The sequence below is a fragment of the Periplaneta americana genome, chromosome 9, assembly GCF_040183065.1.
Source record: "Periplaneta americana isolate PAMFEO1 chromosome 9, P.americana_PAMFEO1_priV1, whole genome shotgun sequence".
NCBI classification, from domain to species: domain Eukaryota; kingdom Metazoa; phylum Arthropoda; class Insecta; order Blattodea; family Blattidae; genus Periplaneta; species Periplaneta americana.
This window is the reverse complement of record NC_091125.1, coordinates 16,731,191-16,748,073: the sequence shown is the minus strand read 5'-3', so window position 1 is coordinate 16,748,073 and position 16,883 is coordinate 16,731,191. Positions and strand designations below refer to the sequence as shown.

At 34.9% G+C, this 16,883-nt stretch overlaps 1 protein-coding gene and 1 long non-coding RNA gene across 6 annotated transcripts in view; one reads left to right on the top strand and one right to left on the bottom strand.

Annotated features, from left to right (window-relative positions):
• LOC138705793 (uncharacterized) overlaps positions 1-16,883 on the top strand; it is a 112,548-nt gene that overhangs the window by 37,630 nt on the left and 58,035 nt on the right. The gene's annotated exons all lie outside the window — the stretch shown is intronic.
• The window catches only part of LOC138705792 (uncharacterized), a 58,824-nt gene continuing 46,506 nt past the window's right edge, over positions 4,566-16,883 (bottom strand). For 4 of the 5 annotated variants that reach the window (XR_011333783.1, XR_011333784.1, XM_069834437.1 and 1 more), the window contains one exon: positions 4,566-4,871. Coding sequence is in view for 2 of the 5 variants with exons in the window: in XM_069834437.1 (XP_069690538.1) it covers positions 4,671-4,871 (201 nt within the window). In the remaining 3 variants the exon portion in view is untranslated. Of the gene's footprint in view, positions 4,872-12,978; positions 13,024-16,883 lie in introns of all 5 variants that reach the window. The other variant, XR_011333782.1, reaches the window with a different exon arrangement.

Sequence of the window (16,883 nt, the reverse complement as noted above, 5' to 3'; positions counted from 1 at the left end):
GCTTTTCCAGGAAAGTAACATCAGCATTTATAGCCCGAAGAAAGATCAATGTGACATCTGTTGTAGTTACAAAACTGGGAAAAAAAAGTGAAGCTGTATGGCTGCAACATGATGGAAAGAAGAAGGAACCTCGAAAAGAAAAAGAAAAGGATAAAGAGGATGCTGAAATGGAACTGGGCAATGTATTCACCATGGATCTCCAAGCAGTCAAAATAGTTCCATACATACAGGCAAGTTCTGTGTATTATAAGAGTAAATTATGTGTGCATAACTTTACAATTTACAACTTGAAAAATCATGATGTCGTATGTTACTGGTTCGATGAAACGCAGGCAGAACTGGTGGCATTGGTTTTCACCTGTTGTGTCATAGATGCATTGACTGACTGCATAAAAGAAAATCCTCTGCCAGTAATTTTGTACTCTGATGGATGTACATACCAAAATAGAAATGCAGTCATGTTTAATACCCTCCTTAGTCTAGCAATTTCTGTGTTGATTACCCAAAATATATCTAGAGAAGGGTCGCACTCAGATGGAGTGTGACTCAGTTCACAGTGCAATTGAATGCAAGTTAAAATGTTTCAATAACAAGAGAAGCAAGAAAGAAACCCACACCTTACTATTTAAGCATTTAGATTATTCTTTCTTCAGAAATTATGCTGACAAAATATTTTGGATTTATTATTCAATTCGTCCAGGAAGAGGAACTAATGAACCCACTGTAACTGATCCGAGGGCAATACAATATCGTCCTGATGGTAAAATTTTTTTTTTTCAAGTTTCGTGTCACTTTAGACTGGCAAGTAATGCCAAGGCGTCCCACAAAACAAAGTACATAAGTGACTACAAGAAATTATATTCTCAACCACTGAGAATAAAAAAAGTCAAAGTGAAATCACTTGCAGCAACTAAAAAGTGTTTTGCCAAAGTACTGTCATGCATTCTATGATAACATTGGTTATGTGTAATTTTGTTTATAAGCAAGGTGTATTTCCTTATGTCATAAATGACAATCTTAAAAGCAACACTATAATTCATTAACACGTCTCACAAAATAATAAACATAATTATAATTACATCATATTGATCTTTTTCAAGGTGATTGTTTTACAGGAAACCTTTCCAAATATTGTTTAACAATTACAATATTTTTCTGTAAAAAACTTAAGTAATATCAAAAATAAAATTAAGAGTACCAAAACATTGCTTACTTCTTTTAATTATAACACTTCTTCACTTTAAAAATGTTTTATCATTGAAAATTAAGTGAAAACTAATTTAGTGCAATACCACGTAACTGACATAAATCTTCACAGCTAGCCTTCTAATACCACGTAACTAACATAAATAACTTAAAATTGGAATATAATTTCATTTTCTGATACCGTACACATTTCTAGCATTATTTACTAATGCAATGCCGAATTTCACATTGCGGAAGTGATTAGTTTTTTTTAAATTACGTTTTTTGTTTGCCCTGTAAAATTTGCATTTTGTTACTTACGCGGTATTGTTTCTTCACCGACGGTATATATATATATATATATATATATATATATATATATATATATTGTTGAATTTCCAAGTTTAAAGAACCCTATTTTACCCGAAGGTATATTAGGGCTGTAATTAAATGATACATATTATAACCCTGTACAAATACTTACATAAAATATATACATAATTATGACATAAAATACACATATTACATTAAATGTGTATGACAATAAAAATCATATTTATATTATACAAATACACAGATATAAGATAAAATAGATATAATATATAGAAATAGATATACAATATATATATATATATATATATATATATATATATTGTTGAATTTCCAAGTTTAAAGAACCCTATTTTACCCGAAGGTATATTAGGGCTGTAATTAAATGATACATATTATAACCCTGTACAAATACTTACATAAAATATATACATAATTATGACATAAAATACACATATTACATTAAATGTGTATGACAATAAAAATCATATTTATATTATACAAATACATAGATATAAGATAAAATAGATATAATATATAGAAATAGATATACAATATATGAAATGCAGGCATATTACATATAGTTCTTTCCCAGGACATATCACACACAGACTTATTGCTTAAAAAAAAAAAAAAAAAAAAAGTAATCATTTCGTAGAAATATACATATTACTTTTAAGGACGTACAGTATATGACATAAAAATGACATGAAATAGACATGAAATACAAATGCATGTTCAACACATAAGACATAGACATATTATATACAATACACAGAAAAGACAAGTAAAAAGGAAAATTACATAAAACATAATATGAAACAGTGATATTATAGCTATTATTATTGTGTTTATTAGTATTATTATTAATAATAGTAGTTGTATTTCCTTTTATTGTAGCCTGTTTTGTCCTGTTGCATGTTAGATTAATGATAAAAAAAAAAAGAACCTGAAAAAAAAATATATATATACAAACAAAATTAACACATTCATATACCCTTTCTAATTGCATTAACTACAACTTCTTTTACTATGTCATAAACGCATAAACTAGCTATTTACAGTGAATTGTGAATATGTGATACGAATTTCTGAAATTCTCTTGAACAGCATTTCTTTTTAAACATAAAACAAAGGGGTTTTTCAAATTGCCCATAACATGAGGTGACATGTGACAGTAATAACAGGCGAGTTCTTTCGAAAATTGGGCAATCAAATAGGAAGTGATAAACAGTCTGGTCGCTTTCCTCGCATTTCATGTGGATTCATTTACATTATTGATTTCGAACCGTTTAAAATATGTTTTAAATTTTCCATGGCCTGAAATAAATTGCGTAAGCACGAATCATGTGATTACAGTTTAACCTAGAGATTATTGTAGGAAAGAATAAGTCCTTAGTTAGAGAGCTGTTAATACATCCTTGCCATTGAACATCCCAGCGTGCTAACATGTGTTCCCTTAATTTATGTTTTATGAAACTGACAGGAATTTTATTGTAATATCTACGACATTCATGAAACATTCCCTAATATACCCGAGTGCCCTCAAACCCAGTTTAAACAAATATGTTTGCTGGAGTTTGCTGTGTCAGCAACATATTTCAAGAAAATGTAGGGAAATTCTGATATTATGATGTTACTTATTTCTTGGTATTTTATTGGTTCTATTACATATTTCAATATTTATAAATACATATACCGGTATATGTACATATTTTACTGATTTTTAGTACATAACTATCCGGGCCCTGCTCATCTCTTTCAGTATGAACTTTATCTTCTCTATCTGAGTGTTAAATAATCTGTTTTGGAAACTGAACTGGCATTAGTCTATTATTTGGTGCAAGAGGATCTCTGCCAGAATTCACATATACCATTATATTTTAATTGTCTTTTGGTCACCCCTGATATACGGGCAGATGATTTGTTCTTCATAAATCTCACTACTATGCAAATTTGATTTCATTATAGATACTTTAGAGAGGGACACCTGTGTTATAATTAAAATGTAAAAAGCTAAAATTATATACTGTACCTAAATTTAATTATATAAACTTGATGTCACATGGTATTAGGTATTTTAGAAAGGGACAGCAGTCTTTGAAATGAAAGGGAAGGCAGGTGATTGTAGAATCCCTGTAATTTCATAGAATGTGCCTGCTCAAGCCATTAGTAATATCCTGACTCTAATGCATACCTATATGATCATAGTATTCAAACTTCATTTATTTTGCAATTTGATATGTTGGGGGCTCCGCTGCCGCTAAAGAGCAGTGATATGTTGCGGGTTGTATTGGCGTGCTTCCCCTAGGGAGCAAGAGGCATGCAGAGTGTTACAGAAAAAGCAATTAACTTTCTTCCCGAATAGGTGCCTACTTGAATGTTTCACGTTAATGAAGAAAACTAAAACTAAAGTTATATCCCTCAATGTAATTAAAATATTAATATATTTTAAAATAGGCTTTAGGCCTATGTATATTACAAAAATAATGAAAATATTACAAATGTATCGATATTATTATATTGCATTAAAGAACCTAGTAACAAACTACATATGTAACTATTACATTATAAGAAAATTCATTTATGTATTTCGATTACCTATTGCAATGGATAATATGTAATTGAAGACAAAAGTATCTAACTTTTAAACAAAACATTTTAAAATGATATATATTGCATTAAAAATGATAAGCTAAGACTTCTATCAAAGTAGTATAATTTTTTCTTATTCAAACATCCATGATTTTTAATTATTGATGTAAAATTTTAAGACTATATTACTAACTTAATCTTGGCTGTTTCCCCCTGCTTTGAAAGCCACGCTACGCCACTGTCTGGAACAGTAACTTGAACCATGATCTTTTTTATAGTTATAGATATTTTACTCCTTTCTAAGTTCAACGGAACTCTGTTTCTTTTTTCTTTTAATGATATTAAATGTGCAGCATTCAAGAGTCACAACCCTCATTGGTGTAATTTATGTTTTCTGTATTCTAGCAGTGATGGTGAAAAGTACACTTAACTGGGAAATTAACAGGACTATGTACTACTTTCAATATCACTTTATTTGTATTGGAATCATAACATAACTGATGTGTTTACAGATTTGTTCTTTGTTTATTTCAGTCAGAAAAAAGGATTTTTGATACTTTCTATACCACAAGATTGAGCTCCTGTGGGGAACCTGTAGGTTGAAGTACGTGTGCAAGGATGAAAGGCCATTTACGTAATGTAATACGGTGTAGTTGACCCTGAAGTAGGAAGATGAGATCATCTAGGTATTGTAGTTCTTGAAGATCAGCTTCAAGTTGTTTGGTCTCCTCTATCATGAACATTACAGCACTCTCTTTCGACTGTAACACATAAAAGAAAGCAAAATTTATATGGGAACTGCAGTAAACTACTACCTAATGGATATAGGGTAGCCTAACAGGATGAGACACAGATAAGACATTTTACAACAGTTTGATCTTCAGGTTCCACTGATCTAGTGGGTAGCACCTGGAAAGAGAGTTACAGGGGTGGCTCTACAATAAGAACCGCAGAGGTGCAGAACCACCATTTACATGGACCTGTAAAATTTTAAATGTAAAATGTGCTTCAATATATTCTAGTTCATTGTTTCATTTATATTTCCAATTCATTCTACTTCGATTCGAGATTTTACTATCTGTATGAGCCTTGAACTGCTCAAGAATTTTATCTATAGTGTACTTTTCGGATCTGTGATCGGCAGTTCCTGGTGCTTAATGTAGGGTAGTTGGCAGCAGGAAACAGGTTTCCTTCACCGTCCCATGAAGGTGCAGTTTCGTTTATGCAATGGTCGCATGTGATGATTGCATACAGTGAACGTGAGGGATCGGTGCAAGGAGTGGGGTAGTTTCATTTAAGCAGATGTCCTATGCGATGCAGAAGTAGTCTACAATGGATGACATTCAGAGGCAGACACGCTTTATTTGTAAAATGGAGGTTTCGCTGAGGCAGAAGGTTTTCAAATTCGAAACTGCTTCAGGGATTATTTTGTTAGGGAAGGGAAAGTTGAATGGCAAGACAAAGCAATAAGGAAATAATGTGTAGACCACATACTGACAGCGTAATTTCTTACCTGCTATTGTACATTTCATACAGGTCATTTCACCACTACTCTTTTGTGTTGTCAAAAGTGATTTGGCAAATATGGAATGACCATTCTGATAATTGAGTATTTACCTCAAAATTAACGATAGTGTACATTATAAATGAATCAGTTAGTGGAATAAGGATCGAAGTCCAGAGAAGTAAGTTTTTCAGGAGACGAAAAAAAATCACATCTCCTAAATCATTAGATCAACACTAACAAAAATTTGTACAGTTATAGGTCATAGCACACCACTCTGACTGATAATTAACACTTACGTGTGAGTTTAATAGTATGGGTAATAAATAGGATGATAAATGGTGGACTTCGGTCCTTATTACATTGTTTTACTACGCAAGTGTAAAAGACAAGCACAATAATCTGAAATAGTGGATTTTATTTATTGAATAAGTGTATTTTTACACACACTTGAGTTCATTGTCTGGAAAAAAACAATATGAGACCAATATTAAATAATAATACTTATAATAAATAAACCATTTCAATGTAATGAGAAACTGCCTTCTGTCCTTAGTCACTGCCATCATTCTGAGTTCTGCTACCTTTCTCACTCTTAATAATCTGCAAGTACTGTTGTACATTCTCTGATAGATATTTCAGGAGTTTAGATACCTTTGCACTTTTAATAGGTAACTGCACGTGATACAGCTGTGGTTCACTGAGGTTGGGAGTCACGTTATTCTTAAGGAGATGGAAGCTGCTCATGACCATTCCACTCGGTAATTTACTGACCTCTACCTGGTGTTTGTGTAAATGATGGTATTGAAAAATCTTCTATTTTGATACCTGAAACACTTCACCATTTTGAGATGCGCTTTTCTTGAAAAACTGTGAAATACCCATCAAAGTCTTTGAAATCAGTATGTGTCATTTCAACAACTTGGAAGTGATGTTTAACAAGTTCAATCCATTCACTTGGTATCTCCACTTTTTCCATCTGCAGCACTTCTATAAGACACTCTCCGAATCATACTTGTAGCTTGGCCAATACAATAATATCCAAAGTCCCGGACATTGGACCTTGTTTCATGGATTGAAATTTTTAAGCTGCTGTAATATGGTAACGGGCATGGATATCGGTCATTTTAATAGTGCATAATGTGTGCCTTGCCTTTAAGAGTAAATTGCATTCAAAAAACCATTTTCGGCAAAACTTGGACTTCGGCCCTTATTCCACTGACCGCTTCAAATCTAATATTAAAAATCATAGAGTCTATATGAACATAGTTAAAATAAGAGTTGAAAACACGTTCAGAACCTACCCTGAGTAGGCTACTGCATTTGGTTGCGTGTTTTAGTAGTGCAATTTAGTACTATTGTACTTTAATTCAAGATATAAAGAGAGTTAAAATGTTATCCATGACTGCTATCTAAACTGGTCTTTCTTTCAGCGTCCTTATCAACCTAAACAATGACTTTATTCACAGAAGTGAATTATTTTTTAATCACTCTCTCCATCACAAACAATACTATTAGCAATAAAACATATATATTCATTCATTTTAACTTCTTCGCAAACAAGACATTAGAAAGAGAAAGGCTACGTTACAATTTAAAATTAAATTTAGATACAAGTTGTGTATTTAGTAGTGTAATTTAGTGATAATTTAATTCAATATATTATGGAGTTACGAAATACGAAAAGCCTGAAATCCCCTAAGGGCAACGGCCTCCTACAGGAGTATAGGGAGAGCTGAAAGTCTACTACACTTGGGGAGCCAGTCCGAGAGAGCTTACACTATAATTATAAACTATATCAACTAAACATGAAAAACTATACAGACTAAACACATAAATTATGCAAACTAAACATCCACAAAAAAACTACGCAAATCCTGATCGTTGTTCATTCAGGTAGGCTAGAGGGTGACCAGACGTCATCCTCTTTTAACCCGGACATGTCCTCCTTTTTAGGCCTTTATCCGGGGTCTGGGCGGATTTTTTTAAATTAAAAAAATGTCCTTCTTTTCGTAACTTGTATGCCTGATATTTTGAAATTATCTGATTTTACGCCTTTTTCAAATAATTTACCTATAGGTGGCAGCAGCATCGACGGGATATATTGTTTGCCAACGATAATAAATCTCTTTGCTTACAAAATAATATTAAATTCACACTTTGTGCGGCCTTTTTATGTATTTTGATAACAATTATAGTTCCCGTGGCTTTAATATGTAGTTAATTGTAAAACCATTTTATATTATAACTTTTATCACATGTAATGCATAATAAAAGAGACAATGACATAATTTTAAGTACAATATAGACCTGAGCCTAATTCTAAATATATATTTTCTGTCCTCTTTAATAATTATTGTTCCTTTGATTTTCGTATGTACCTACCTGTAAAATCATTATTATTAAGTTTTATCATAATTGTAATACAGTATTAACATACTTTTAAGTATGATATAAGCCTAAATCTGTACTGTAAATATTTTGTAACAAAATAAATATTGATGTAATTTGTAGTATAATATAGGCCAAAATCTAAATCTAAGTACATATTTTCTGTTCTCTTTTCTCGAACAATGTCCTCCTTTTTTTAAAGCTTTGTGTCCTCTCTTTTATCGCTGAGAATCTAGTCATCCTATTCAGGTATCAACATGTGGGACATATCCCCCACTACGAGAGTACGCGACTAGTTGTCCCAGGTGGGAGAAGTGTCGCGCACGGAGGTGGGTAGGGCGCGCGGTTAGTTTGAGTACAATTTCGGGTGCACAGACAACTTTGAGAAGGCGCTATAATTACACGCGTTTTCCGATTTATATGGAATAAACTGCATGCGTTTGCTAACTACACCTATTGTTTATGCAGAACTGCCAAATTTTGTAACTGCGGGCCGCTACTGATAGGAGGTAAACCAAGCTTCGCAGCATTACCGGTAGTAAAGGTGTTAATTGGTCTAGATCAGGCGTCTCAAGGCCAATGCATAGAAGCTGTTACAGAGAACAAGTTTAGATAGCATAGTCAGCTGAGGAGATAAGCCCTATACCCGAAGATATCCGATCTTTAATTCATGTTACAAGCATGAGTGAGCTAAGTTATAATTGTCCCGGGAGAAATACTATAAAGTTGTACATTTTGAGCTGTACTTAATATGCGTAGCACAATAAACGGTTGTTTTCGGAAGGAATTTCTTACGTAGTTTGCAATTGCAATAAATAAGAAATAATAATAATAATAATAATAATAATAATAATAATAATAATAATGCTTTTCCAATGATATGTCTGTGATTAAAAAGAAGAGATCTGAAACATGAAAAACCATACATGTTACGTAATTATTTTACGCACAATACTTCATTTCTAGTAAATGATCTGATGTATCTCTCTTTTCATTTAACCCTCAAATGGAGTTGTGACTGTTTTATGACGTAAGTGGAATTGTGGGGTCAAAAACGATACCACTACAAATGGAGGTAAAATATTAATTTTGTTAAAATTTAAGATGGTCTAATAGGAATGTAATTATTATTAAGTTTGTTTACATAAATTAAGGACATGTAACTAATATGAGTACAATATAATTATTAGTAATTTGTGCAAGATATTGAAAAATCAATAGATCATAACATAATATAACTCCGAAAGACTGTATGACATTTATTGAGCTAATTTAAAATTATTGTGAAAGATAAAGTTCTATTTTATTATATTTTCTATATAACCATCACATTCAAAATTGTCAGCCTGGTTGCATACGTTGCTGTCAAACTGGATTTCCTTTATTCTCCACACACTCTACATCGGCAGGCCTGGCAAACTGGTCGGTCACAACTAACACAGTACTGGTTCGTCTTCTTCTCTTTTGAACGAGGACACAGTGCGCAACGTTTTCTTTTCGATTTCTCGTGTGTTCCTTCCTTCTTTGGCAGAGGTTCCTTCAAAATCCTGGAAACAATCATTCTGAGTTCCTTTGGGAATCGGTCATTTACAAGCCTTTCATGTAGATATGACTCTGTAAGTTGTCTTCCTAGCGTTTTCAGGAATTCAAAGCGGGAAATGGGTTTATAGTCCTTGAATGATGTCTGTATCATATAAGAGTTGACACCAGTAATATTCAGAATTGCATAGAAAATAGTCAGAGGCCATCTTCAGGTTCGTCTGCTGTTACTATATGTAATACACTTTTGGTCAAGGCTATCTACTCCCCCTTTTGTACTATTACAGAAGGAAATAATTTCGGGCTTGCCTGTCTCAGGATCTGTGTCTACCGAATAATGCATGCTAGAGAGCAAGGCACGTGAGAAATTAATGTGCGGTCATTTAGGAAACCATATTCAGTTGAGGCTACTTTACGTTTCCTGTTTGCCTGAAATTCCAGTGGAATGTCTTTCTTGTTTTTCGCACTGTCCCTAAATAAGTTAGTTTACGTTCTTTGAATTCGGAAACGAACTCTATGGAAGTGTAGTAATTGTTAGCTGTAATATTTCTGTTATTTCAACAAAGAGGCTTCACTAATCTCAGTACTGATTGCGTTGGTTTCTGCAGCGTTTTTTCTTGTGCAGTCAGACCTATCCCATCATTGTCTTTCCCAGCATATATATGCATTCAAGAGATAATTAGTGTTAGCATCAGACAAAATCATAATTTTCAGCCCATATTTCTCCGGCTTACTAGCCACGTAAGCCCTTAAATTTGCAGCGGCCAAGGAAACCTCCTAGCATCTCATCTACACAGGCATAAGTAAGAACATATATTATAGCAAGCCTGAGAGTTTTGTGAAAAATATACGACACTACTGCACATGGATCAATTTCCTTCCTTGTTGCTTGTGTTGCAAAATCATCAAAACGCAAGCAATATATCAAAATGTATGTTCCCCTGACAGAAAGAATTGCACGGAAAATATCCCTTCCAGTACCATCAGTTGCAAACATGGACTCGAGACTTTCATGGTTTGATTTGAAAACTGCTGTGCAACATAGAAACCCGGAAAGTACCCTCAGCTCTTCTGCATTAGTGTCTTTCAATTCTGTATGAGTTGTATCAGAAAAATTATTATGTTACAATCGACATTAAGATGTATAGATCATATGAGGAGACAATAGGAAAGACTGGAGAATGCTGGGTTTGCAGTGAAAGATCTGCCCTTGGGCAGAACACTATGAATGAATTAATTATGTTACAAGATGGTGGAAAACAACAGACAGAAACGGACACTGCGAGTTCGTGTTTTCTCGTCTTTTGCGCACTGTTCATTCGTAATTTCTCGTCCCTTTTATTTATTTATTTTTTTGGACAACAATCCATCAGTGGGAAAATCGCAAAGACTAGAACGTAGAAACTCCGACTACACCCCTTCCACTTTTCATCTACTAGCTCACCAGACACTCTAGCGGGAAAGAGTGGAAATAGGTGTTTTGGGTAAGGTGACATCTAGTGGACAAAAGTTGAACTGAAAAAGTGAATACAGCATCTGCCAAGCAAAAGTAGAACGTCGTTTTCTCTCTCTCTCCCCAGCCCCCCTCTCTCTCTTTTTCGTTTCTTCTTATAACTTTGCTGATGCTAGTATTCGATCTGTCGAACTTGCCAACGAAACGCATACACGATTTTAGGTAATGGTAAGTTTTAGGTAATTTAGGTAACTGTTTAGACCACTTGGCTACCGAGACGACTTCGTGGAAAAAGGGATAATGAATCTACTTATGTCCAATGGAGACAACCATAATGCATAATGTATTGTAGAAATGTAATGTGTGACGTTACGTCTTTGGATGTATTTCTATGACAGTGCTACGTTAACAAGTGAGTGTTGTTTTATACTAAGTAGGTTTGTGTTAAATATGTGAGTGTCGTGTGTTAAGCTAAATAAGTGGGATTTCCCAATACGTGAGTATTGTTTTATGCTAAGTGGGTGTGTGTTAAGCTAAATACAAGCCCCTACAGTCTCGGCTGCGCGAAACGAGGAAACCGGGGCAAATTGAACGCTGCACTTGCCGCCATATTGTTGGAGAGCAGACAAATAATAGCAGTGCTGTGATGATCTAAAATTGACATATTATGGCCATTTTCGACGTTTAACGTAAAATTAGGACGAAATAAACATATTGAAAGTTTCATTGATATGTGTTAGAACATTAAAGAAAAGAAAATACGTATGCAGCAATTTATAGAAAACATACTGATACATCCATAAATAGGCCTACACAATACACATTATAGATTGTATAATTTTACGATAATCAGCAAATTGTTAGGTTTCAGAGAATCTAAAATTATATTAACATATTAACTCTTAGATCACAAGACATAAATATATGCACCTTGATTACACAAGTTCTTGTTATAATCAAATTCCTAAGTGAAATAAATATGCGATAATCAGTATAGACTTGTTAAGTTTTAGAGAATCAAAAATAAATTATATTACCGGTACTTTTAGACCACAGGACATAGGTAATCTGGCAAAATATAATATGCGAAGGTAGCCAAATTACATTGAATTCATTCTTCAATTAATAAAGGGAATGCTATCAATTATAAAAAGTATCGGTACCTAATACATTGCAAACAATAGGTGACGTGAAGACCTAAAAACTAAACAATCACTTTATGCAAGATAAAAAACCACATACTTTTTATGTGTGGATTTTTTACATATTGTATTTTTATTTTAAATAAATAAAATAGATATATTATCATTGCTTGTGGAGTGATGGTACATAATTTTTATGCACATATGCAGTATCAATAAGATGCCATTCCTTGCTTTTGTTAATAAAATATATCCGGCAAAATGTAAAAGAGTTATTTATAGGTGAACTCTGAATCATAAATTCACAAAGGAGGCTTAGCTATTATAGCTATTTATTTATTTATTTATTTATTATCTGTATATTTATTTATCCATATATGGATCTTGAATGAAAGTTTATTATCTTGCAGATAAATTCATTTACATAATAAAGACAGAAAGTTATCTTTCCACTAATGTTTTAACATTTGATGTGTAAGTCTAAATAATTCACTCAGTGGGATTTCTCTACAGTCTGATATACCTGTACTAACAATTAAGTATTCTTTATTGTCGTAAACTACTGATTGATTTTTAATGATATTGATATTGTAACAACAGAGATAATATTATATCGTACCTTTTGCAAATAGCTTGGAAAATTAAACAGGGATGGTATTATCGCCGCGCTCTCATGGTTAACATTCGGCAGGTCTTTGAGCGGCCTCATGCGTTCGGCAGGTCTTTGAAATTCAATTGTATTATTGTTTTCAATTTATTGTGTCGCCGCTCCAATCACTCGCCTCAATTTCAATAATGCAACCAATAAGCTGCTTCAATTATTATTAAATGACACTTACTTGTCTAATCCACGTAGACTAAACCCGAGGTTGCAATGTCTTGTGCTGAGGACGAACATTAAGGTATGTGATTAAAAATTATTATTAAAGAGTTATTATTAAGAGTTAAGAAAGCCAACGTACTCGTATATGAAATAATAATAATAATAATAATAATAATAATAATAATAATAATAATAATAATAATAATAATAATAATAGCCATTTAACAATATAACAAACTAGTGCTTATTCTTATCGAGAAAGTAGACGTGACAACGTGACGTTTAGAGTGAAACCTACAGAGCAACAATCGGTCGGCAAAATTATTTTTTTAAACCACACCGCACGTTTTTGTATGATGCCGACATGTTAAGCATGAGTCCGCGGCGATAATATATCATCTTTCAAAATTATATTGCCATTACTTTTACACTATTCACTAAAAACACCCGAGACAAAACAAAGGACAAGTATGACAATCGTGTTTACCGCTCTATTTCTACCAGTAGCATGGCGGCGTAAACATGCGCAGACTGGTTTCAATTTTGGACAGCACACCAGCGCTCTGTGTGAGTCTAGTATACTATTATAACGTCTTTGGCTAAATACGTGAGTGTGGAAGGCACATTTCATTTTAATGATTTTATTTTAACGTGGTGGGTCCTGATTAAAGCAAACGAGGCGGGCAGTCGGTCAGTTGCAGGCAGTGAGCCACCGGAGCGGGGGGCAGACTATATATATATATATATATATATATATATATATATATATATATATAGAGAGAGAGAGAGAGAGAGAGAGAGCAACTGCCGTGTGGCGAGCGAGCTGGGGAGGATGGGGATAACTTCCTCTACTGGCGATCTATTCTTTGCGATTTATCCGAATAAAACTCTCAACAAATGCGCGCAGTGGCGTAACGTTTTATAGCTGCCCCCAAAGCAAAAATGATAATCTGGGCCCCCTTCCTTACTGCCATTTTTTCACATATTCATACTTTTACTTGTTTTACATCTAATTTGAATAAAACAATTTAGCATATGAAAATATTCCAATTTTAAACGAAATTAAGTGAACAGAACTGAAAATAATTTAACTATTTTACTAAGGCTATAATTACACAATAATACCTAAGGTAAATTTAATGTGAACCTTACAAGTTCAACAACTGCTTTTCCCTTCTGGCCTTTTGAGAAGCAAATGACTCAATCAAACATGTAGATCAAGTCTTTGGGCTTTTTCACATTCAATGCTTAATATACTAAGGGCACTAAGTCTTTCTTGAGTCATGGTATTGGAACACTGGGATTCGTTCCACCACAGATAGTTTGTGTTTGACTGCTTGGCATAGGCGGAGTTATGGGGGGGGGTGGCATGGGGGGCACTGCTCCCCCAAACCTGGCCCAAACCTGGCCGAACTTTTTTTTTATTAACGTTAAAAAATATTGAATACAAAAGATTTTTCTTGCTTTTGTTTATGATTAAGTTTCTGTGCTTAAATTGGCGATTTAATGTCTTCAGACCATGTGTCTGGACAGTAATATTTAGTTTAAATTTCTGAATGTATAAGAATTCCTCTACCTCATTTGAGGAATGGAAACACTGTAATGTTTTTTATAACAGCCTGCACTGATGCGTTCAAGCAGCCACTTGGAGAAGTATGAATAACATACTGCACTACAATGCAGTAGAAAGAAAAGTGATCCCGGTATATTGTGTAAACTTAAAGACGAAATTAAATAAAATAATTATAATTTACATTTTATATGATATCTTACTTTTTTTTAAATAAACAGATACAATAAATGTAAAATTGGTCCACCGCTGTGGAGTAATGGTTAGCACATCTGGCCATGAAACGAGCGGGCCCAGGTTCAAATCCTGGTTGGGACAAGTTACTTCTTTGGAGTTTTTCCTCAGTCATTTGAAGCATAATTGCTGAGTAATTTTCGGTGTTGTACCTCGGACTCATTTCGCCATCATTAATTCACATATCATCATCCATACAATAACCCTGGTTAAGTTCACGGTGTGTCGTGCTGTACTTGTACAAGAGCACGGCCGTTCGGCTACCCATTCATTCACAAAATAGGAGTGGTAAGCACAATAAGTCTCAGGCTGCAGTGCAAGCCTTCGGGATCCTCAGCTGTGTGAAGAGAAAAAAAAAAGAGTGTCTGTGGTACTCATATTTTCTTATAATTTTGCTTTGTTTTACAATACCTTTATTAAATGGGCGGCCGGGTAGCTCAGTTGGTAGAGCAGCTGGCTACGGACTGGAAGGTCCGGAGTTTTTTATTTTATTTAGATTTATTTATTTAACCTGGTAGAGATAAGGCCGTTAGGCCTTCTCTGCCCCTCTACCAGGGGATTACAACTATAACATGAACAATAAGATTACAATTAATATTAAATTTACAATTACAATTACAATTACAATAAAAATTAAAGTACGACAAGAATACCTGATTAATGAAAGCTAGACATTTTATCATAGAAGTTAAGAACAAAGAATATTTTTGTATTTACAAAATTACAAATTAAACCTACAATAACAAAATTCTATAGTGATGAAATTACCGGATATTGAGATATTTTGTGGTAGATTAAAAGAACTATTTACAAGAAACCATGTCTGAACGAGTCTCAATTACTGACCAAGTGCCTAGTAAGTTTGCGTTTGAATTGAATTTTATTTCGACAGTCCCTGATGCTAGCAGGTAACGAATTCCAGAGTCTTGGCAGGGCCCAGGTGGCGACAGGATTTTTTCTCGTTGCCAAACTTTCAGAACGGCCCCGAGGTTCACTCAGCCTCCTATAAAATTGAGTACCGGGTCTTTCCCGGGGGTAAAAGGCGGCCAGAGCGTGGTGCCGACCACACCACCTCATGCTAGTGCCGAGGTCATGGAAAGCATGGGGCTCTACCTCCATGCCTTCATGGCATGTTACGGGGATACCTTTACCTTTACCTTTTACCTTTATTAAATGATCATATGCCGATATTACTGTACTAGGGTTAAGCTATAACTGGAGGAGGAGATAAATGATGTCCCCCATAATCTCGTTATATCGGGATTCTATGGTTTGGTTCCTCCCCCGGGTCGAGATGGGTTCCGCCAAGTTGGTGACCGGGGGATGCAATGGTGGCTCTCGTGCTTTTCTTTTCGAACATTAATCGCCTTATCACCACCCAGCCCTTTTCGTTCTCTCATCTTTTTCATCGCTGTATTTCTCCTCGCCGGCCACCATTGCATGCGGAACACCCACCATATCATCACAGCCATTTTCACCTCTCCATCCCCGCTGTTTTGTTCTTGCCACGTCCGCCTACATGACGGAATTTGTTCAGAATGCCTAGTGAGGCTACATTATTCTTCCTCTTCTAGTTCATTATATTCATTCTTAGGTTTATAACTCCCGTCTCACCAGCGGGGATCTTTCCTATCTCCGTGGTCCTGTCCCACGGTTTCGAGCGCGACTTCCAACTTGTGCGGCCCGACATGGCGCCCAGCAACGAAGCAATAGTGGATCTTTCATACTGCCCCTATGTGAAAGTTTAGGTGCCGAGCCCGGACCAGACGTCAAGTACACTCACGTAGAGCCTCAATGGGGGCCCGGGGAGATTTAGAAGTCCCGGTGACCGACTCTGCTCGCCGGGGCGAATATATCGCCCCGACGTGTTACTGCTGACTTTTGGGTGTCGCAGTGTAATCAACCACAAATCCCCTGAAGCTGCGTGCTGTCTCGGATTGCTCCGGCTTTGGTGGGTGGGTCGGAGCTAGCCGAGTAGTCCGGCGGTTGTGTAGTATAGAGTGGGGAGCCACGGGCTGTTATTCCCGTGGTAGGGGCATAAAACTGCGACAGGCCTCTGGTGTAAGACTTTCCATGAGGTGTGTAATGACCAGTTTGAAGGGTAACTTGCGTGAGGT